General features: G+C 44.9%; 1 protein-coding gene across 1 annotated transcript in view; it reads right to left on the bottom strand.

Moving 5' to 3' along the window:
• SLC11A2 (solute carrier family 11 member 2) overlaps positions 1–24,434 on the bottom strand; it is a 55,198-nt gene that overhangs the window by 4,686 nt on the left and 26,078 nt on the right. The window contains exons 5-14 of the mRNA XM_056851176.1: positions 24,080–24,199; positions 16,477–16,583; positions 14,882–14,952; positions 12,031–12,098; positions 9,936–10,091; positions 8,918–9,076; positions 8,219–8,305; positions 7,471–7,590; positions 5,406–5,555; positions 4,250–4,323 (exon numbers count right to left, since the gene is read on the bottom strand). Of these exons, the coding sequence (XP_056707154.1) occupies positions 4,250–4,323; positions 5,406–5,555; positions 7,471–7,590; positions 8,219–8,305; positions 8,918–9,076; positions 9,936–10,091; positions 12,031–12,098; positions 14,882–14,952; positions 16,477–16,583; positions 24,080–24,199 (1,112 nt within the window). The remainder of the gene's footprint in view (positions 1–4,249; positions 4,324–5,405; positions 5,556–7,470; positions 7,591–8,218; positions 8,306–8,917; positions 9,077–9,935; positions 10,092–12,030; positions 12,099–14,881; positions 14,953–16,476; positions 16,584–24,079; positions 24,200–24,434) is intronic.

The following is a 24,434-nucleotide window of genomic DNA, read 5'->3' as shown; positions in this document are numbered from 1 at the left end:
TGGTGTGGAAACCGATGCAATATAGAAGAGCAAGCTAGAGACTGGTTTCATGCATACAGAAGAAATGCAGCGCTATTTATTCCCTATTACACAAAACAAAGGATAGCAAGCTTTGAAGGAGATGAGCAGGTTCAATGAATTAATTAGAACATAGAGCTGAAGTTACAATCCCAGTAAAATTGGGGAAGGGCATGAAGAAGAATAAGAATTGGCTTTTATATGCTGGTTTTCTCTACCTTTTAAGGGGAATCAAACCAGCTTACAATCTTCTTCCCTTCCTCTCCCCACAACAGACACCTTGTGAGGTAGGTGAGGCTGAGAGAGCTCTAAGCGAACTGTGACTAGCCCAAGGTCACCCAGCTGGGTTCATGTGGAGGAGTGGGGAAACCAACCCGGTACACCAGAGTCCACTGCTCTTAACCACTACACCACGCTGGTGTCAACAGGTCAGCCTTCAAGCCTGTGACTGGAAAATGAGCAAAGACCGCACAGGTGGCCCATCAAAATAGGCCCTCCTCCTCCTCTCCCATCTTCTGAAATGTCAGATTTGAAGGAGATAGTGGTAACACCGCTGCTCAAGAAACCACCTCTAGATCCAACTGATCTGGCCAACTACCGCCCAGTCTCGAATTTACTGCGCAGGCTGCCCTCACAGATGACCTCCGAAGACAGCTGGATCAAGGCAGGTCAGCGCTGCTGCTCTTGCTCGACCTGTCAGCAGCGTTTGATGTGGTCGATTACCGATCTGCTGATCCACCACCTTGTCGACACAGGTATTTGTGGGAAAGCCCTTCAATGGCTGATCACCTTTCTCCTTGTTTGAGGACAGAGTGGCACTAGGGGAGAGGACCTCCACCTGGCATCCTCTAATGTTTGGGGTGCCTCATGGAGCAATCTTCTCCCCAATGCTTTTTAATATCTAAATATGCCCCCCCTTGCCCAGCTGGTTCAGAGTTTGGGGCTAGGGTGTCATCAATCTGCTGATGACACCCAGCTCTTCCTGTTGATATACTGGCCGAGTGCCTGGGGCGGCATGGCTCAAGCAGAGCCGGCTGAATCCATCTAAGATGGAGGTCCTGTGGCTGGGCCGGACCGGACAAATCTTTTTCCAATTCCTGAAGGAGTTCAGTTGATACCATCTGCCTCTGCCATGAGACTTGGGGTGATTTATTTATTGTTTCAATTTAATACCCCGCTCTCCCCAGCCAAAACCGGGCTCAGAGCAGCTCCCTGGATGCCTCCCTTTCTCTGGAGACCCAGATCACTATGTTGCTAGGTCAGCCTTTTCCCATCTTCGCCAGGCCTGGCAACTTACACCCTACCTGTCTCGTTCTGATCTAGCCACAGTGATCCATGCAATGGGCACCTCCAGACTAGACTACTGTACCTCACTCTACGCAGGGCTGCACTTGAAACTGCTCTGGAAACTACAATTGGTCCAGAATGCAGCTGCGTGAGACCTCACAGGATCCTCCTGGAGGGCACATATTCAGCCTCTGCTCTGCACAGCTGCACTGGCTTCAGATCAAGTTCAAGGTATTGACACTTATCTTCAAAGTCCTAAACAGTCTGAGACTTTCGTATTTGTAGGACTCCCTTTTCCGTTATACCCCCCAAACTTTGAGCTCTTCCTATGACCATCTCCTGGTTACTCCTGGCCCAAAGACTATCCAGCTGTCCTCAGCCAGGTCCACAGCTGGATTTTTCCAGTTTAAAAAAGGTAAAGGTCCCCTGTGCAAGCACCAGGTCATTCCTGACCCATGGGGTGACGTCACATCCCGACGTTTACTAGGCAGACGTTGTTTGCAGGGTGGTTTGCCAGTGCCTTCCCCAGTCATCTTCCCTTTACCCCCAGCAAGCTGGGTACTCATTTTACCGACCTCGGAAGGATGGAAGGCTGAGTCAACCTTGAGCCAGCTACCTGAAACCGACTCCCGTCGGGATCGAATTCAGGTCGTGAGCAAAGCTTGGACTGCAGTACTGCAGCTTACCACTCTGTGCCACGGGGCTCCTAATTTCAGTTTACCCAGTCTAGATTCTTGAAAATTCCCCCACGCTGTTGGACTTTGATTCAATGTCTTGACAGCCGGGGTGGGGGATGGGGGGTTTGACTGACCAGTGGGCGCTGTATTTTAAATGTTGTAAATTCTCCATTTTAATGTATTAATTTCTTGAGTTTTATGTTTTATATTATTATTGCACTGATGATGTTTTTTTATCGGGGAGAAGATTCTTTTGCTTGCCATCCTAGCTTCCTATGAGCAAGATGGGCTTTCAAGGATCAAATTTCCTTTGAACCCAGAAACTATGTTGTTAGGAATTGAGCCAGATAATTTGGACAGAAACCATAGAGAAATATTTGGCTATCTGACAATGGCGGCTAGACTAGTACTGTCAGTATCTTGGAAACAGGAGGACATTCCAGATTTGGAAAAGTGGCAACAAAAGATGGACGAATTTGGGGTAATGGCCAGACTGACCAGCTTGATGAAAGAGAAGACGACTGAAGAATCCCAAAAGAAATGGGAACGTTATTTTGATTATGTTAAATGGAAAGGATAGACTGTTAGATATAAGGATCAGTTTATAAAATTTACTATATAGTATAGAAGGAATTTATTATCCAAAATGTAGAATATAAGAACAATGAATATTTGAAATGTAAGATGAAATAGACTCCCCGAAGGAGTTCAAACTGTGTGAATGTATGTGTATATAATTTGTCTTTTCTTGAAAATGTTAATAAAATATCTTTGTAAAAAAAGAACTGCTGAAGTTGCCTGCTTTAAAGAGAATTGAGCATATTCATAGAGCTCAGGTCTATGAATAGTTATGAGCCTCGGCGAATAAAGGGAGCCTCCCACTCAGAAGCAGTAAGTATCTGTATGCCAGTACTAAAAGGAAGCATCAAGGGGAAGGCCTTGGCGTATATGCCCTGTTTGCTGGCCCTCTACGACATCTGATTGGCCACTGTGTGAAACAGTATGATGGACTATGTGGACCACCGGTCTAATCCAGCAGGACACCTCTCATATGTACTGAGGCTTTAAAACTACATTTAATACATGTCATGGGAATACTTTCATGGCCCAAATTTGTTTTGGGTTTTGTTTCGTTTGTTTTTTTACATTAAAGCTGGCTTTCCCAAATGAATCCTAGATTCAACCCAATGGGATAGGTGATGAACTACAAAAAGAAAGATCAAAGTTTTCAGAGAAAGAGAATCCTTTCCACAAGAGGGTGGAAATTTAAGTAGAACTCAAATACATCCTGATGAAGCCAGTTTCCAGAAATTTTCCCCTTGATGCAGCTTCAAGTCTCCTGGATTTCAACAGGATTATTCAGGCAACTCAACAGCCCTGCACGTACCAGTTCCCAGACCACTGCCAGGCATCTACTGCCATGTGCAACTTTTGGTATCTCAATGCAAAAATGGTGCTTTTCAAGCTTTTGGGCCAAAATCCAGATCCTACCTCCGGCAGCATCAGATGCACTAGATTAGTGGTTCCCAACCTTTTTTTGACCAGGGACCACTAGGACTTTTTTGTTTGGAGCAGGGACCCCAAGGTTCAAAATAAAAATTTCGAGAATTTGAAAATAAACTTTAATCATAACTGTTAGTTAAACATTAAGCTTAGAATAATATTTGAATATATATTTTTGTAATAGAGAACTTTTAATTGAAAATATTAATTTATTATGGGTTTATAACTTTGTTTCGCGGACCTTAATTTAGTTCTCGTGGACCCCTGGGGGTCCATGGACCCCTGGTTGGGAACCAGTGCACTAGACCATACTAAAATGGTCAAGTGAGTAGGACAAGCTTTTTATATAAAGCTAGTAATTCCCTCTGGCATTACTATAAATCCTCAGGCAAAAGCCTAACAACATTTATTCCAGCATAAGCTCTATGCTTTTTTGTGAGAGTCTGACTCCCTGTTCCCAAGGAGATCTCCCTGTTCTTTTCTACGAGCACAAAATGCACTGCATATACACATCACAGAACTCCATGTGTAGGGGAAGAATTCCTCTCCAAGTGCACCCCTCCTCAGGCTACAACCACTGTGGCAACCATTGTGGGAAAGTCAACCAGACGTACATGTTAAGGTAGCTTTGGCAAGTGATGTGTTTTTTGGAGATTCTGTGGTTGCCCTTCCCTGCTTGGAAACAGTATTTATTATACGTTCCCAATTTTGACTGTTCTGAAGTCGCTCAAGGGTGGGATGCGCATGCAATTTTTCATACTTACAGCCCATTGGCAAAGTCATTCATCACAGGGCGCAGACTGGTAAAGGTGAGGACTGGAATTAAAGCAAAGGGAAGCTGGAAGGCAAAACACAGAGAAACAGACTCAAGTTAAAGGTATTGCACACTTTTGCTGTTTAGTCTAAATGTACCATTGCTTATAATACATGATAGCTTCTTTATCTAAAAAGAATGGATTGGAGAGACCTCCATCGACTACCCTTCGAAGACTCCATAGGAGACTTTGGCGGTCTAGACCTAGGAGCCTAGGAGACCTAGAGCGGGAAACATGCTTTGATGAGCCGCGGCCGCGGCCATCTTGGGAGCCCAGGGCTATAAACTTCGCCGGGCGAAGAACCACCGAGGAGGGCTTCCTCGAAGTAGAAACCCCAGTGGACTTATCAACTGGGGCCCCACCAGACGAATTCGCCTTACTGGCAGGGCGATCAGACGAGTCCTCTTGCGGACGGAGGGACTCCTTATAAAGGTGAGAGATAAGGCGGGTAGAACGTTCCCTCAGAGCTTTGGCTGTGAGTTTGCCACAGCTCTTGCAGGAGGAGGAAACGTGGCCTTCTCCCAGACAAAGTAGGCATTCCTTATGAGGGTTGGATTTTGCGACCTAAGCCCCACAAGAAGAACATTTCTTAAATGGTGGAATCTTCTTAGACTCCATTGCTACGAACGAAGCTAAGCACGTTCTCTCTCCATGGCGGCAGAAAGAGAACTGGAAGGAAGAGTGCTCCCTCCCCCTTGGGTCATGTGACCAAGGGGCGGGGAGATTGTATGCCCTGAGGGGAGGGGGAGCACTCTTTTGGAATTTGCTAGAAGCTGACAATTCTTTTCCGTGGCTGGCCTGCGCAGTCCCAATGTGGGACTGCATAGAAGCCATTCAGATAAACTTGTACTTTCAGGCCCTTTGCCCTAACGCTATTCCCTGCATTATCAGAAGGGAAGAATGGAGCCCAAATTGCTACGTTTCTTCTCTGTGGGTGTGCATTTGTGGCTTAGCTTCCTTTATTAATTTTCATGATAATTCCCTTTCAAAACATGGATTTTGATGTCTCCCCAAACTGCGCTAGAGCTTAGATTTTGCTGTGGTCAAGGAATGGGTACGCACAGTTAATTTTTAGGGTACGATTTTACCTCATCATGTCCCTCACCTGTAAGCTCATCAGAACGTTTAGAAAGTCATTCATGCCAGTCAGACGTTCCACATCTTGGAAAATGGCGACCAGGAGGGTTGGAGTGATGGCAATAGAGCGGGTCAGAACCACTCGAGCAAAACGCGACCACTTCAGATTCAGGAACCCCTGAAACAAGGAGGGGGACAAAGAGTTAAACAAATGGAGGGCCAATATGAAACTCACAAGGCAAGCTTGACAAAAAGAGTGGTATACAGGAAAATGGGAAGGGTGTTTTTTTTTCCTTAGCAGACAATGTGAGAATATGACACTCGGATCAAAACAGGACAGGTCATCCTGAAATAAATTTGCTACTGCAGCACTACTAAGAGAACTGGGACTAAAAATGTTTTCTGGGGATTGGACAAAATGGTTGACTGCATTTTTTTTAAAGTGAATAGGGGCAAAACTGAACTCAATTGAGGGAGTAAATAAAAGGAGACTAAAAAAACTCTAGAGCAAGATTTTCCCCAGGTTCGCTGTAGATTCCTGTGACAATTTTAGCTCCAACTGATTTTACTAATAATAATTTTATTGTATTTGTCCTAGTTTTAATTTATATATGTATGTACCATGTCTTTTTATTGTTAGCTGCTTTGAGCCTGGCTTCAGCTGGGATATAGAGAGGGATATAAGACTAACAATCAATCAATCAGTCAGTCAATAAAGATTCCTTTGGTGCTGTTGGAAGAAGAAGAAGAAGAGTTGGTTTTTTATATGCTGACTTTCACTACCACTTAAGGGAGACTCAAACCGGCTTACAATCACCTTCCCCTCCCCACAACAGACACCCTGTGAGGTAGGTGGGGCTGAGAGAGCTCTATCAGAGCTATGACTGGCCCAAGGTCACCCAGCTGGCTTCATGTGTAGGAGCAGGGAAACAAATCCAGTTCACCAGATTAGCCTCCGCCGCTCAAGTGGAGGAGTGGGGAATCAGACCCGGTTCTCCAGATCAGACTCACTGCTCCAAACCACCGCTCTTAACCACTACACCTCGCTGACTCTCTTGGTATAGCTGTCTAATGAGAATTATGCAGGAAAACGTTTACCCTACCACTTGAGGTGCTCCTATTGAGCACTGCTTACACATCTCACCCTTGAGTGGGGGCTATAAAATCAACACATTGTTGACTTTAGCTCTAGAAAGTTCTAAATATTGCTCCACACATGTGCAATCCCACCTGTGCAGACACAATAAAGAGCAACCATATTCTGCCCCTAGCAGAAGCTTTAAATCAAATTATTAGACTGTGGACAAAGACTGGACAATACTATTTACACACAAAGCTATATAATCTGGCTAGCAAAGACGAAGAAAAGATAAACTGCACAGTTTATTGGCAGGCAGTAAGCTCCAGTACTCAGGAAGAAACTCCAGGCTGTGAGAAGTAAGCCTTTCCTTCTGTCCAATGGAAATTCAGCCCAGTGTCTCTTAGGGGACAACCCATTCATACTTTCAAAAATTTCTCTTCTCAGCAATGAAGGCTAGAAATCTGCCTTGCTTTTTAAAATGAAGGCGGGAGCTTTCAAGAGCCTGACAGAGTCACTGAAGCCCAAATATTGCAATATGTGATATAATCAAGGCCATTCATTAAATTATAGTAAGAGTGTTCGACAGCTACCTAGGGAGGTGGTGAGCTCTCCCTCACTGGCAGTCTTTAAGCAGAGGCTGGAGAAGCACTTGTCAGGGATGCTCTAGGCTAATCCTGTATTAAGCAGGGGTTGGACTACATGGCCGGTATGGCCCCTTCCAACTCTATGATTCTATAACCAGGATCACAGAGGAAGGCAGAAGAATCAAATTAATAGTTTTCGAGGACTGCCAGGGAAAAAATCATGATACTTAGCCCTGGGACAAAGAGATTCTGTGAGAACCTGTCCATTTGGAGCCCATTCTCAAGTCTCCAACAACTAAGTTTTATGTGGCTGAAAAGGAAGGAAAAAAGATCCCCGCTGACAGACATAAATGAACATGGCTGAAGAAACAAGCAAGGAAAAATCCCGTTGACCGACATAAATGAACATGGCTGAAGAAACAAAATACCTCCATGACAAACTGTCCAGAATAGGTCCCAGTCATTGTTGAGCTCTGACCTGCAGCCAGAATCCCGATAGCCCAGATGTAGAGAGCAGCAGGACCAAAATAACACCCAAGAACGACACCCTGAGACACAGGAGGGTTTTAAAAAGAATATATGTAAGCTGTTTATCTGCACTGTTACTCAGCTGCATTATTTTTCTTTAATAAGGTATAACTTTAGCCCTTATGGAACAAATATTTATAGAAATAAAGGATCTAGGAGCTGTTCAAGGCAAATGTTACATCCTTTGATGTAACCTTTTTTTTGCTATCACCTTTTATGGTTCTACATCCATGAGGACTAGGACCCTGAGCCCACAAAGCGCATACAAATTCTCCACGCTCAAGCAGCTGAACCGCATGTGGTCCACAGATCATCTATCACAGCAGTACTCTCCGAAGCAGTGGATCACAATGTGGCACTGCTTCACTGGAGCTTTGGGGACAAGCTATGAAACTGTTGCCGATTTGTTAAACAACAGGCAAAAGGTTTCACCACCCAGCGTTGGGCTACAATGGATAAAACAAGTCCTAAATGAAAACTGCATGAAATGAAACAAGTGTTGCTTTGATTGGGGGATGTTTGCCTTGCAGCCACTTGTCTGCCAATGGCTTCCATTTAAGTGAAAGGCATCAGGTGCGCACACAGCCAAAAGTACAAAGGCAACCGCTCCTCCCCCCATGCAGAATGTCCTTCAAAAAAATCACTCACCCCTTTATAGATATCCACATCCAGGGAATCATTGTTCAATGGAAACAGCCCAGCATGTGAAATACTGGAATTTGCACACACGTTGTGCTGCAAATAGATTTAGAGTGACATATTTAGTTTTCACAGCATAAGCACCACGAAGGAGAAGCACTGTTGGTGTGGTGGGTGTGTGTGTGTAGAATCACATTCTTAAGAACAGAGAAACCTAAAAAAGAAGGGAAGCCCAATTCTGGTTGATAAGAAAACAAAAGTACAACTATTAAGCATGGAGAGGACAAGAACAGTCCTGAAAGACGTCAACAGCAGGAGATCCATTATCATAGATGCTCATGTGCTATACCAACATACAGCACCATGCAGAATTAATCCTGTACAGTGAGCTACAAAAAATACTACAGAGCTGCCTGTTCTGGCTTCAAAGGATTATGAAATGCACGCAGAAGACTCTTATTAGCTCTTTCTGGCTGGGACAAAGGGCCAAGCTACATGTTACATTTTTTAACAAGTCCAGTCTGGGTTTCCTCAATACAACTTGCTTTTTCCACAGTCATACGGTGGCTGCAGGGAAGTAGTTTAACTGGTTTAACGACAATAAAAGTTGGATCTCATTTTAAGATCTTGTGGTTACTGCAATACAAATTTCTTGCCTTCTAGTAATCAATTAAATGTTGCCACAGGAGGAGAAGGGGGAAGACTCACCACTTGCTCGTTGGTTTTACCATAGAAAGCTTCTGCAAAGACGGAGACAACAAAGACATTGATGATGAAGGAGATGAAGAGGGCGATGCAGGACTCTATGAAGAAATATTTGTTGGCCTCACTGACCTCTTTCTTGTCGGCCCGGTTTACCTGCCGAGACTGGAGAGAAAAGCAACAGGGTAATCTAGGCTGGAAGAAAAACTTAGTTGGTTTGTAGCCAACAGAAAGCACCTCTGCAAATTCTAACCATTCATATACTTAAAAGTTAAGCAGTAGTTTGGGTCAAATAGTGCTCTTAGATCAACCAACAATGAACGAATGACTGTCGCACCCTTTGAGGACCAAAGATTCATCTATGGGGATCTAACTTGCTCTGTTAAGGGCGTGACACACTTTCTACACGATTATAAACACTAATGGATCGACCACTCAATACAAAAGAGACACTCACAAGAATGGAGGGGAGTTAATTCAAATAACTGTGATCCAGTTGTGATAATCCTTTTGGCATGGGGGGATAGCCAGTGTCACAGTGTCCCTTTGCAATCAGAAGGGCTGGAGAGTTGGGGAAGCTTCTTTGACCAGGGCTGGCTGGGTGTAAAAGTAATGGCTTAACCGTGGTTAAAGCAAAACAAAGCAACTTCGAAGCAAAACTCCACCGGGCCAGTTCTTAACAGTGATTTATGCAACGCTTCTCTGTGATTTTTACCCATGGCCTGCAGAAGTCCAGGAGACAGCATGGTCGTTAAAAAATAAAGCCTACCTATTCATTTTCAGAACAAAGGGACATCATCTTTGTTGTACTGTGCCTCTTGAAAGAGAAGCTGGCACTCCTGCTTCTTTACATTACTCTGGAGTGGCATATAAGGGGTCTAGTCCCATTTTATCCTCATGATAACCCTGTGAAGTAGGTTAGGCTCAGTGTGGGTCATGGCGTGCATGAGACTTGTGCGACAGCAGCTCCTATGTGAAAAGCTCAAGAACCGTCACATGGTGCAGCAGGGGGGGCACACCTTACCTTAACCAAAGCAGAATGCAGGTACATGTTGTGTGGCATGATGACAGCGCCCACGATCCCCACAGCTTGTTCCAGCTGAGGAGGGCCACACTTATCGCAGTACGGCACAAACATCCCTTTCAGCAGCTCGGCCTGGTTTGGTTTTACTGTACCATACTGTGGGACACACACAGAGAGAGGGCGTGAATTAGTCCTGCTGAGATGGCACAGGCATTCACACGGGCCTCAGCTGACATTTAGGCCTGGTTCTGGTGGTAAAGCCATCATCAGGCAGTTAAGATATTTGCCAATGTGGGACAGCACAATAAAAGGTCAGGCTTTAAATATCCACCCCAAGAAAGGGTTCCGTCCAGTCTAACACCTTGTAATTTAGAGAATATAACGAGCTGTTAGTGGCCAGGCCATGGGGTTCATCTAGGCCCATACTGTTTATTGCAGCTGATACTTTCACAACCACTATTTTTTACTTTAAATTCCAGTGGATTCACTGGGTAACTTATACATGTTTACCCTTACCAAAGTATTACCATCCTCCCTCTAGGCCTTATTTCGTCTAAAATTATGGCCCTGAATCCCACAGAAAATGTCTCCTGACTGAAGGGATTTTCATCAGCAGAGCAAGAGTTCCTCACCTCCCTCCTCTCAGCGCAGCCCCAAAATGCCCACTAAAATGCTGCTCCTGAGGGAGAGGGGACCGCCACTGTCTGGGGTTGGCGCTCGTGGCAGTGCCCCTCTCCCGTTAGTAGAAATGTTGTTATTTGTCCCCCATTGTTGTCTGATGCTTTTTATTTCGTGTTCCCAAAAGCAAGTGTAACTACTAAGACTTTAAAATGGATTTTTGCTTTCTAAGGAACTCTACCCCTTGATGCATATAATTATTTTTAAAAAAAGATGCTTGAGGTTCGCTTACTCTCTGAAAACGGTGTCAAAACAGCTGAGGAGCCTCCTCAAGAAACCTGCACTCTGGGACACTCGTTTGGCCAAGACACCCAATTACTAGAAGAGTCAAGTCATGAGCGGTTGTGGTTTTTGTTAGTTACGTTTTAGATTACTTCGAATGATTGATGTTCGGTATTTTGAAAAGCTTCAGCAGTTTAGAGAAACTTTGTTTTCTTCCTTCGTGGGTTTTAATTTGGTATTAAAATGTAAAGGTTTAAGGTGCTGGCTTTGACCTTTAAAGCCTGACACGCCCTAGCACCATCGTACCTACAGGACCGCCTCTCCTGGTATTCCCCCCAAGAGCTCTTCGCTCTACTAACGATAATCTGTTGGTCATTCCCAGTCCAAAGCATGTGCGGCTGTCCTCAACAAGGACCAGGGCTGTTTCGGCCCTGGTCCCGGCCTGGTGGAATAGTCTTCCCGGTAACATCAGGGCCCTGCAGGGCCTGAAAGAGTTCTGAGGGCCTGCAAAACAGAGCTATTCCGCCAGGCCTACGAGGGCAGTCGCTAGCTACTCTAAGTTATCCATTCCTTTTCCCTCCACTTGTCATCTGTGGGGGAGATTCTACCGTCCGGTCCACAGCAGCTACTACTATTTTAATGCCATCTTGTTTTAAATTGCTATGCTTGCTGTGTTTTAATTACTGATTTTAATGTCTTATGGTTTTTGTTGATTTTAAAGGTTGTAACCCGCCCTGAGCCCGGTCGGCCCGGGAATGAGGGCAAGCTATAAATGCGAATATAAATAAATAAATGTTATCAAAGATATGAATTTAGAGTGTTTTCAGCCTAATTTTGGATAACGGCCTTTGGCCCTATGAAATAAACTTGAACCTAGAAGAGTCCAAAATGTTTATCGGAACACTGAACCTGGAAAGCGGCCCTCTGGCACAGAACAGGGATAGGAAGTTGGGCTGTTGGGTGTCTGAACTCTCCTCTGAATTAGGAAGTTCTACAGAGGCAACCAGGAATGCATATACAATTGCAAAATATAAGCAGTACTTGCTAACAGTACATATCAGGGCCACTTGAATAATGTCTGTTCTAGGGTACAGGCACTTCCTGTATTGCAAGAGTTTCTGTTGTGTACAGAAAGTTGAAAGCAGTCGTCACCAATTAATTGCCAACATTTAAAGATATTCAAAATCAGGGTTACCTCGTATCCAAACATAATGGCCATGATAGTGATTAGGAAGGCAAAAAACGCCTCCAGTTTCCTCAAGCCTGAAAATGACAGACACATGCGCACCAGTCAGAAGCCAGAAGTTTTAGTGCACCCTCACAAGATGTACATAAAATAATAACATTGCAATAGGCATTTGCTTGTGCAGCCCTGGCAGAACGTCTTGCATAACTGAACATAGGAACTTAAGAAAAGCCCTGCTGCATCAGACCAAGGCCCATCAAGTCCAGCAGTCTGTTCACACAGTGGCAAACCAGGTGCCTCTAGGAAGCCCACAAACAAGATGACTGCAGCAGCACCATCCTGCCTGTGTTCCACAGCACCTAAGATAATAGGCTTGCTCCTCTGGTCCTGGAGAGAATAGGTATGCATCATGACTAGTATTCATTTTTACTAGTAGCCATGGATAGCCTTATCCTCCATGAACATGTCCACTTTCCTCTTAAAGCCTTCCAAGTTGGCAGCCATCACCACATCCTGGAGCAGGAAGTTCCACAATTTAACCATGTGTTGTGTGAAGAAATACTTTCCTCAATTCAATTCAATTCAAAACCTTTAATGGCACAGCGAGTTATTCAGAACATTCCATGGTTAATCAGATAATAAAGTATCAACAGACATAGATAAAATGGAGTAGGCCAAAAAATAAAATGAATTTGGAATACATATAAAACAGGTATCTAAAATAGACAAATGATGATATCAGCTATTGCATTTTTGATTTGATCTTAATCATTGAGGAGTACTTCAAAAACATGGCTACTACTTTCCTTTTATCTGTTTTGAATCTCTCACCAGCTTCAGCAGATGACTCCGCGTTCTAGTATGAGAGAGGGAGAAAAGCTTCTCCCTGTCCACTCTCTCCGTACCATGCATAATTTTACAGACCTCTATCACATCTCCCCTTTACTGCCTTCTTTCCAAGCTAAACAGCCCTAAGCGTTTTAACCGCTCCTCATGGGGCAGTTGCTCCAGACCCGTTATGATTTTGGTTGCTGCAACATCATCACATTGTGTAGGGTTATTCACACTCATTCATCCCTGTTGCCCTCTTAAGATGCACCTAAATGAACAATTAAAAAACCTATACAGTCCCTGATCCTGCAACAATAGTTCTCATGCCCTGTTCCACCAGTGTGGAAAGGAAGGGAAACAGCAGTTCAATTACTGCAGCACACTTTCTACTGGTGCTTGATTTTAAAAGGGCCACATCACAACTCCAGGGCTTTAAGCAATATAGCAGAAGGAAACATAGGATTTATAGTTCAGAAAAATCCAGAAAACAAGAAAAGTTATGAAGTGGCATGGGGAGGGGAGAAGAAGAAGAAAAAGCATTGGTTTTTATATGCTGACTTTCTCTATCACTTAAGGAAGAATCAAACCAGCTTACAATCACCTTCCCTTCCCCTCCCCGCAACAGATACCCTGTGAGGTAGGTGGGGCTGAGAGAGTGTGACTAGCCCAAGGTCACCCAGCCGGCTTCATGTGTAGGAGTGAGGAAACAAATCCAGTTCACCAGATTAGCCTCTGCCGCTCATGTGGAGGAGCGGGGAATCAAACCCGGTTATCCAGATCAGAGTCCACCGCTCCAAACCACCACCCTTAACCACTACACCACGCTGGCTCTCCAGGCTGGGAGGATAAATGGAGAGGCAGAGGCGTGCCTTTACTCATTAGCAAGGTCAGAGGTCTGAAACCATGTAGCGCTTTGCTACAATGGAACCAACTAAGAGCTGGGGTGGGACAAAAAAAATCACCATAGCTCTCATCAACACTCAGCAATATTGAGTACCTTATTTATTATGGAAAACACAGGCTCCATTCCATCACAGCGATTCTGTGGATGGAACGATTTCTAGCTGTGGAGTGCTATTTTCTTGCTCCCCTTGCTGCCGGAGGAGGGAAGGTTGCATTTTGGATGGCAGCAGAAGGGGGAGGCGACAGAGTCACGCTCCACAGATGGAAATGTTTCCATTTGTGGCACGGCTCCAGTGGATCCGAGCCATAATCCCAGAGTTCTTCCCACCTCACCCTTTTGCATACAGAAATAAAGACCACTGAGTTTAACTGGATTGGCTCCCAAGGAAAAAGTGCACAGGGCTATACAGCCCGAGAGAGGTATAAGGCACAAAATTTCACGGGGCATCAGAAGTCAAGCACAAAAGGCCAGTTCTCTGTTACGAAACAAGAAGCAGCCGATAACCAATTGACACAGCAACAGGAAAAGCAGCATTTCTAGGGATTTTTGCTTGCGTTAGTGGCCATTTCCCATACAGCACATAGTGCTAATGGCATTCATGAGCTTCGCAAAACGTGTTGGAAGGCTTCAGAGAATTAGGCAACTCACTCCACACTGCCAGTAAAGATTCTGCTGTATACCATTTAAAAGAAAGAAGCAGCTTCCTGCACTGTGCTTTTGAAAGTCAGGTGAGCACCCAAAGGTCCTCGCAAGGATTGCACAGGCTCTTCAAGCATAACCTAGAGGAAATTTCTGTATAATAACTAAAAATGGCTAGGGTTACTAACTTCAAGATCAGGCCTAGAGCTCTCCTGGAATTACAACTCATCTACGGTTCTCCTGGAGGAAATGGCAGCTTCAGAGGGTGGACTTTATAGTACACCATGAATCTAGGAGAAACACAAGTCCTAGAGTGACATCATATCCCTGCTGAGCTCCCTCCAATTCCTAGGTTTGGCCTCCAAATCACCAGGAATTTCTCAAGCCAGAGTTCCCTAACAATGGCATTCTCAGCATTGTTGGGGAGAAGCGCTTTCCTGTTAGTGACAACGGAAGAAAGAGAAATTTTTCAATCTAGCAGCTTACCATATTTGTCCAGAAAGAGAAACATGAAGGTGTCAGCAATGGTTATGAGAACCCCACCCCACAAAGGGACCCTGCAGGAAGACAAAAGAGGATCAGTTGAATTTAGGCTCTTCCATAACTTGCTGCTCCAAATATGTCAGCTTCTATCACAGTTTAGACAAGCAGCCCTCCCGTTCGGAGCAGTCACCAAGAATGTCATGTGGTATGGATTATCCCTCACCTTTCCTCTCTGAGCTCTCATACATATAGATACACCTATTTTAATGACCATGAGCAATAAAACAAAAATGTGCTTGAATTACAAGGGGGAGGGGAGCAGTCCATTCTCTTGTGTGATCCCCCTCCCCTGCAGTTATCGTTTTCAGAAACCTATTGGAGTGTGAGGCTTGTGAAATTCATTAAAAGTTCCTGTTTCTCCCCCCAATAATTTGAGCTCTGTGACAATTAAAACAAGCCATCTTTTGACACATGCAGACAAGCCCCCACCCCCGATTTCTCTCCCCACCATGACAACATTACTCTTCTTGCCTTTGTTCTCCTTATTATTGGGGACCTCTTACAACAGTTTTTGGAGAAATAATACTATGCATAAGAGTGCAGATGTACCTCAAGTAGGGTTGCCAATTGCACGGTGTTGGCGGGTAAACTACCACCCACTCTATGGAAACCACAGAGTTTTGGCCGGGATCGCTAGAGTGCCCCTGTCACTTCCGGGTTAAACCGGAAGTGATGTAGGCGCATTGCACGCGGGCATGACATGCCAGGCGCATGTGCACATCGCGCGCTACCGCCACGGCTCCGCAAAGCTCCCGCTGGTGGAGCTGCGGGGCCTGGCAAGTCTAACCTCAAGGTTTTGTTTGTTGAGCCTGCCAAGTGTCCTGCTTAGATAGAATCATAGAATCATAGAGTTGGAAAGGACCACCAGGGCCATCAAGTCCAACCCCCTGTGCAGGAAATTCACAACTACCTCCCCCCTCCACACCCCTAGTGACCAGAAGATGGCCAAGATGCCCTCTCTCTCATCATCTCCCTAAGGTCACAGAATCAGCATTGCTGACAGATGGCCATCTAACCTCTTCTTAAAAACCTCCAGGGAAGGAGAGCTTACCACTTCCCGAGGAAGCCTGTTCCACTGAGGAACCGCTCTGTTAGAAAATTCTTCCTAATGTCTAAACGGAAACTCTTTTGATTTAATTTCAACCCGTTGGTTCTGGTCCAACCTTCTGGAGCAACAGAAAACAACTCGGCACCCTCCTCTATATGACAGCCCTTCAAGTACTTAAACATGGTTATCGTATCCCCTCTCAGTCTTCTCCTCTTCAGGCTAAACATACCCAGCTCCTTCAACCTTTCCTCATAGATGCAAGAGATTGGGCAAGGCCTAATTCAGAATTAGTAAAACATTTACACACCAATGGGGTTCTTTTTGGTCACAATGAACCCCCAAAGATGTTGATCTCCAAATGTCCTATAATTAACAGTTTTGCTCAGGCCTATCATTAACAGCATTGCAAACTTAGGGCGGTGGCTTCCTTTACTGAGTCAATCTGTCTCATATTGGGTCTTAAACCCAGAGGATAAAATAGCCAACTTACTTCCCCACAGACAGGAGGTGAATGGCAATTGCTGAGCCAATGACTTCTTGCATATCGGACCCAATGATAGCCAGCTCCACCATCAGCCACAAGATAATCCGTGGGACCTAGGCACAAATATTGTGTTAAAAAGGAGAAAATGTGTTCAGTCTAACTACATTTTGTCTCCCCACTCCTCCACTGTCTAGAGGTTGTCAACCGGGAGGGGGAGAGGAGTCAGGTAGTTAGTTAATTAATCTATTGCAGGGCTTTGAGCTAAAGATAGAGATAGGAAATAAATGCAATAATTCAAGGACAGAGAGAACAAATTCAGAATATTTCAGACTTGAAAAGCAGTTTTCATTCCAAGTAATACCACTATTAAAAACATTGTCCCATTGAAGCCTGTTCTGACAGAACACAAAGTTATACTCACTAGAAAAGGGAACTTCAAAGGGAGAACCAAATGCAAAATTGCTGAATCAGAATGAGGAAATTCATGACCATACACCCACTGGGGCTTAATAAGGACCTTGAATTCCTAACTTGCTAAATTAAGAGCTGTCCAGTTGAAACCAACTTATAGTGAACCCTCATGGGGTTTTGAAGTCAACAGATGAGCAGAGGTGGGTCACTATAGCCTTCCTCTGCATAGCAACCCGTCTTCCTTGGTGCTTTCCCATCCAAGCACTATCCAGGGGTAACCCAGCTAAGCTTCAGGCTAGTCAGGGCTATCAAGGCTGCTTCCTAAGTCACTACAGCTAATATCTTAATAGCTGCCAACGCGGAAAGCTTTAAGAGGGGAGTGGACATGTTCATGGAGGATAGGGCTATCAATGGCTACAAGTCAAAATGAATACTAGTCATTATGTATACCTATTCTCCACATTATCAGAGGAGCATGCCTATTATATTAGGTGCTTTGGAACACAGGCAGGATAATGCTGCTGGAGTCATCTTGCTTGTGGGCTTCGTAGAGGCACCTGGTTGGACACTGTGTGAACAGACTGCTGGACTTGATGTATGTTGATCTGATCCAGCAGGACTTTTCTTATATTCTTATGTTCTTGCATATCTCACCCTTCAGAGATGTTCATTACTTCAGCTATATCTCTAACTTCCTATTGTATCTGCTTATCTCATTTTATCCTATACTAGGTTTTGCATACTTAACAGTAGGTGGGAGTGAGTCACATCCACTGATTACTGATCAGTGAACTGATTACTCTTTGGACTGGATCTTGTTTTGAACTGGCCTCACTTTGCAACCTCTCACCACTACCTTTCGGTTGTGTATACAGTTTGGCCTGATGGATGTACAGTCCAATGCATCTGATGAAGCGAGTTCTGCCTCACAAAAGCTTACGCTGCAATACATTTTATTAGTTTTGTAGTGTCACTGGACTTGTTTTATTTCACTTAACTTCTGAGACTGATAGGACAGTATCTATAACCGAGGGGAGGGAAATATTTTACTTTTCCAAAACTTCTTTAATCAGCTTGAGAAACTGAGACACAAAAAAAGTTGGTGAAGAGAAGGGGGGAATCCATTATCTGTACCTTCTCTTTTGCCACACCAGGGACAGCAATGCCTTACATTCCAAGAGAGCAGAAAAATAAGCAATTCTGTACATGTACCATTATAAACCCTACAAAAGCAGCCATGTGCATTTACACACACTCAGCTGACAGATTTGGAAACACAATGGTGGATACTGAAAGCCTAAAAGGTAAAGGTCCCCTGTGCAAGCACCAGGTCATTCCTGACGTTTACTAGGCAGACTATGTTTAGCAAGCTGGGTACTCATTTTACCAACCTTGGAAGGATGGAAGGCTGAGTCAACCATGAGCCGGCTACCTGAAACTGACTTTCGTTTACCGCTCAGCACCACGGGGCTCACTGAAAGCCTGTTAAGGTAATTTTTACTTCTGGTCTAGTATTGGGCACTAGCAAGGTGCAGTGGTTAAGAGCGGTGGACTCTAATTTGGAGAACTAGGTTTGATTCCTGACTCCTCCAGAGGAGCGGCGGACTCTTATCTAGTGAACCAGGTTGGTCTCCCCACTCCTACACACGAAGCCTGCTGGGTGACATTGGGCCAGTCACAGTTCTCTTCGAACTCTCTCAGCCCTACCTACCTCACAAGGTGTCTGTTGTGGGGAGGGGAAGGGGAAGTGATTGTAAGCCGGTTTGAGACTCCTTAAGGTAGAGAACATCAGGCTATAAAAAAACCAACTCTTCTACTTCTCCTCCTCTGGTTGACAAACCTTGGCATAAACCACAGCTACAGAAGCCTAGTAAAACCACCACCCAGTTACCACAGACTTTGTGCAACGCTTTCTTTTTTTTAAAGCCACCATTGCATTCTATTTTTAGAATGCCCTGTGAAAGAAGGACTCGCTGTCTGCAAAGATCAGAAACCACCTACATGTGTGGGATTTGGAAAGGCACAAATCAACACCCAAAAAGACTGCTAAGTAACTTTTCCTCCCAAACGATGAAGCAAGAACTAGTCACCCTTTTAAATCAACAGCGCAACCAAAAGGCTCACTGCAGAGAGTTCCTAAAGAGAGATGCTATCCTGTCTCGGGAAACCAAGACCTCCCATCGCACAGTATTAAGGGAATGCATTCCTCGTGTTTTAATTTGCTGCACAAACGTCTGAGTGGTTACGGCCTCGTCTTGCAATACGTTCTTGAACAACAAAAGGCGTGTCGGAAACACCAGGCTGCGCGGGTGGAGCCCAGAGTTCATCTTATGCCAGTATTGGCCCTCCCAGAAACTCCTACCGCATAACTCAGGGCTTCTCATGCAACCTTTTCAGTCTCGGAAGGAGCTATGCTGCCATTTCCATACCACAAAGGTAATGTGAAAGGGGGGTGTCCTTAGATTCAACACGCCTTGGAGACCGCCCCCTCTTCTGTTTGTTTCAGGGAAAATTACTACTTGTCCCTGTCCAGCTCAACTTGGGATTCCACTTGAACTACAACAACTACCAAGAGTGAGATTATATTAGAATCACAGAATCATAGAGTTGGAAGGGACCACTTGGTTTATCTAGTCCAACCCCCTGCACAATGCAGGAAATTCTCTATTACCTCCCACACACACACACACACACACACACACACACACACACACACACACACACACACACACACAGTGACTTCCACTCCTTGCCCAGAAGCTAGCAAAAGAAACCACATTCAAGATCCCTGGCCAATCTGGCCTGGAGGAAAATTGCTTCCTGACCCCACAGTGGCGACCAGCATTTCCCTGGGCATGAAAGAAAGGGCCATGAGAGCCAAACACTGACACAACCCTTCCTGCCTTCCCTCCCATGATCTGCCTAAATTCACAGAATCAGCATTACTGACAGATGGCCATCTAGCCTCTGCTTAAAAACCTCCAAAGAAGGAGAGCCCACCACCTCCCGAGGAAGCCTGTTCCACTAAGGAACCGCTCTGACTGTTAGAAAGCTCTTCCTAATGTTTAGCCGAAAGCTCTTTTGATTTATAGAATCATAGAGTTGGAAGGGACCACCAGGGTCATCTAGTCCAACCCCCTGCACAATGCAGGAAATTAACAACTACCTCCCCCACATCCCCAGTGACCCCAACCCTCCCCCCGCCATGCAGGATCCCACAATCAAAGCACTCCCGAAAGATGGCCATCTAGCCTCTGCTTAAAGACCTCCAAAGAAGGGGACTCCACCACCCTCCGAGGCAGCACATTCCACCGTCGAACAGCCCTCACAGTTCTTCCTAATGTTTAAACAGAATCGCTTTTCTATTAGTTTAAATCCATTACTCCGTGTCCTAGTCTCTGGAGCAACAGAAAACAAGCCAGTTCCCTCATCAACATGACATCCCTTCAGATACTTAAACATGGCTATCATATCTCCCCGCAACCTTCTCTTCTCCAAACTAAACAAACCCAACTCCCTAAGTCTCTCCTCATAGGGCATGGATTCTAGACCTTTGACCATTCTGGTCGCCCTCCTCTGGACACACTCCAACTTGTCAACATCCTTCTTAAATTGTGGAGCCCAAAACTGGACACAGTATTCCAAGTGAGGTCTGACCAATGCAGAATACAGTGGTAGTATTACTTCCCTTGATCTAGACACAATACTGCTATTGATTCAGCCCAGAATTGCATTGGCCTTCTTAGCCACCACATCACACTGTTGACTCATGTTCAGTTTGTGGTCCACTAAGACTCCCAGATGTCTTTCACATGTACTGTTGTCAAGCAAACTATCTCCCATCCTGTACCTGTGCCTTATATTGTTTCTGCCTAGGTGAAGTACTTTATACTTCTCCCTACTGAAATCCACTTTATTGCTTATGGCCCAACTCTCCAGTCTATCGAGGTCATTCTGAACTCTGACCCTACCCTCCGGGGTATTAACTACCCCTCCTAACTTGGTGTCATCTGCAAATTTGATTAGCATGCTCTCTATCCCATCATCCAAGTCATTTATAAAAATATTAGATAGTACTGGTCCCAGGACAGACCCCTGTGGCACCCTACTGGTCACTCCTCTCCAGGATGAAGTTGTGCCATTAATGAGCACCCTTTGGGTTCGGTTGGTCAACCAATTACCAATCCACCTAACAGTAGCAGTGTCCAGCTCACATTTTACTAGCTTTGTTTCAAGAAGATCATGGGGGACTTTATCAAAGGCTTTACTGAAATCAAGGTACACTACATCTACAGCATTCTCTTCATCTACCATACTTGTCACTCTTTCAAAAAAAAGATATGAGATTAGTTTGGCATGACCTGTTTTTGAGAAACCCATGTTGACTGTCAGTGATCACGGCATTTCTTTCTAAGTGCTTACAGATCGTCTGTTTAATTATCTGCTCCAGTATTTTACCTGGTATTGATGTCAGGCTGACTGGGCGATAATTGTTTGGGATTTCTTTTTCCCCCTTTTTAAAGATGGGGACCACATTTGCCCTCCTCCAGTCTGCTGGAACTTCTCTTGTTTTCCATGAATTCTCAAAGATTATTGCCAGTGGTTCTGAAATCACTTCAGCCAGTTCTTTTAACACCCTTGGATGCAGTTCGTCCGGCCCTGGAGACTTGAATTCATTAAGAGTAGCCAGGTATTCCTGTACTATCTCAGTGTCTATACTATGCTGTAATCCCCCTATTGCATCCTCTGCTCCATTATTCCCAGGTTGAGCACTATTGCCCTTTTGGGAGAAGACTGATACAAAAAAGTAGTTAAGTAATTCTGCCTTTTCTGCCTCCCCTGTTAATAACTCACCATCCTCTCCACGCAATGACCCGGTCATTACCTTGATCTTCCTTTTGTTATGGACATAACCAAAAAACCCTTTTTTGTTGTTTTTAACTTCCCTGGCTAGCCGGAGCTCATTCTGCGCTTTAGCCTTCCTGACTTTCTCCCTACCTGTGCTGACTACCTGATTTAATTTCAACCAGTTGGTTCTGGTCTGACCTTCTCAGGCAACAGAAAACAATTCCGCGCCAGTATATACTTGGGGGCTGAATTGAGCAGCAGGTAACTGCCTCAGGGTTTGGGTTCCCTCCAGACAGGATTCAAACACTCCAAAGGGTGTAATTAATTCCCAAGTCAGTTATACGAGACCACCCAAAGTATTATTCTAAAGTCCTGCCACCCAGTGTAACTCAGGAGCAGAGAAAGAAGGGGGATTAGTAACACTGCAGGAGGGGGGGGGGAAATCAGGCAGCCTGTTTCACAAAAGTGTTCCACATCCCTAGGCAACCGTGTCTTGCCAAAACAAGCTCCCAGAAAGAATTTCATAGTGAGCAAATCTTCTAGGCATCCACTTAAATCCAGGCTTTTGAAGACGGACTTCTCCAATCCATATGTGAAGGATTCTCCAAGATCAGTAAAGTAATTACAGAGGCCACAGTAAGCAAAAGCTGTAGAGGCATATTAGAAGAGAAGGAAGTGGGTGGGCTGGGTGCAAAGAGAAGGAAGAAGCTGAGGAGGGTGCTTTTATAATGGAACAGGACTGTAGTCTACTGCAGCGACATCTGAGGTATACTCTTGCTTTAACTGCATCGTCTTCTACCTTTGTAGTCCCAGATTCTGCATTGTTTACAGCATAATCAGCCTTAGTTTGTTGCTCGGATCGTTTTCTAATTCTGTAATCCTACTCCTATTGCACCATCCATTAAATGTTTCATGGTGTCTGATTTAACTTTTTAATATCCTGTAATCTGCCTTGAGTCTCAGCCAGAAAGTTGGGCTAAATATAAAGGAAATTGTCTGGAAGTTGCGAGTCCTGTTCCAAAATTCTTGAAGTTTGTGTGTGTGCGTGTGTGTACTTAGTGGTATTTCCCCCCAAAGAGTGCTCTCTGTATATGATCAGAAAACACAGTTTCATTCAAAGCTCCCTTCTTCCCCCAACCCCCTCAGTTCTTTGCTCTCTTTTGCTCATAATAACACCTAGATTGTAAATGCTTTTTCAGATTATTATGATAACAGCAATATGACAATCATTCTGATGATAAATGATAATTGCAATGCTACTGGAAATATGTAAGGACAGTCAGATTCATCTGGTGGCAACAGGAGCCAAAACCCAGGCCCTCCTGCCTCTAAGGTCAGCTACCTCTCTAGTCAGCAAAGTATTGCAGCATCCGGGAAAGTCTTTGACTGATGAACACTGATAGGATTCATTCACTCATTTGCACAAAATTACCTGGCACGCCATCTCTGCTACTTGCTTCTCTGGAGGCACTGAAGCTGCTGCCCCCTATTTGCAACAGCTCCTCTACTTTCAAGCGCCTGGCTGTAATGTTCTGAGAATATTTAGCAAGGCTCTGAGGACTGCACTGGGTTTCCTCGCTCTGACCCTCTTAGCTCACCATACCCCTGTCCAGTGATCCCCAACATGACACCCACTTCCTTCTCCTCCAAAGTATCTCTTCCCCAAAGAAAAGGGTCAGTCCTGGTCTTTCTCCACCTCAGTAGAAGACCAGGTGTTTCAGAAAAGCCCAGGAGGAATCACCTTCCACGTCTGCAAGGAGCACCCATTCAGGAAACAGTGGCCAGCGGGTGAAGACTTCTTTGTTTTGTCTGGAGTTCCCCTCTGTGATCCCTCCTTCATACACTATGTTTGATTTTTTTAATGTTTTCACATGACTATTTAAGCATGGCTTTAATCGTTTTAATGGTGTGTTTCTCTTTGGTTTTACTGGTTTTTAAGACATGTTTTTTATTATGTTTGTTCTGAATCTGTTAGCTGCCTCGGTGGCCCAGACAAGGGCAGAAAGGCAGAGTATAAATTCTGTAAACAAAAATCAATAAATAATAATTAGCTGGGAACTACTCTGACTGGCCACAGCCTCCGTGGCAGCCATTTTGTGGCTAGCCGTGCCACTGCCCCCACGGCAGCCATTTTGTGGTGGCGCCTACTACCTGCTCTCATGATTCCAAAAGTGCTCACAGGCTCAACAAGGTATGGGCCCCTGCCCTAGTTACTATATCATCCATTATCATGATTCTGCCTGGGATTATGACACGTTAGGTGACCCAACCCAATGACAGGGCAGCCCTCTACTCTATGAACGTGACAGAGTTTCCGGATGAACAGGGAGCATAGCTCATTTTTACCCACCTTTGGATACTGCCGGTTGCATACTTCAGCCAGATGAAGTCCTGTTACCACTCCCAGTCTTGCTGCCAAGCGCTGCAAGAGCAGACCAATGACAGTGGCCAGCAGGAGAACCCAGAGCAGCTGAAAGACAAAGGACGGGAAAAGGTTGACAGTGGCCAAACAACAAGACCGCTGGAAGCAATTCAACAGACCAGGGCATCTACTAACTAAAGTACATCTCCTGTTCCAGGGAATTCAATCCGCCTCTGGATTAAAGCATCACTCATAACCAGGAGTTATACATGTTTTTTCCCCCTGCTAAAGCACAGCATCCTGGATTAGTCTACGCTGCCAAAGGCAGGCCAGTCCTTCAACA

The sequence above is a fragment of the Euleptes europaea genome, chromosome 1, assembly GCF_029931775.1.
Source record: "Euleptes europaea isolate rEulEur1 chromosome 1, rEulEur1.hap1, whole genome shotgun sequence".
NCBI classification, from domain to species: Eukaryota; Metazoa; Chordata; class Lepidosauria; order Squamata; family Sphaerodactylidae; genus Euleptes; species Euleptes europaea.
This window is presented reverse-complemented; position numbering and strand designations above follow the sequence as displayed.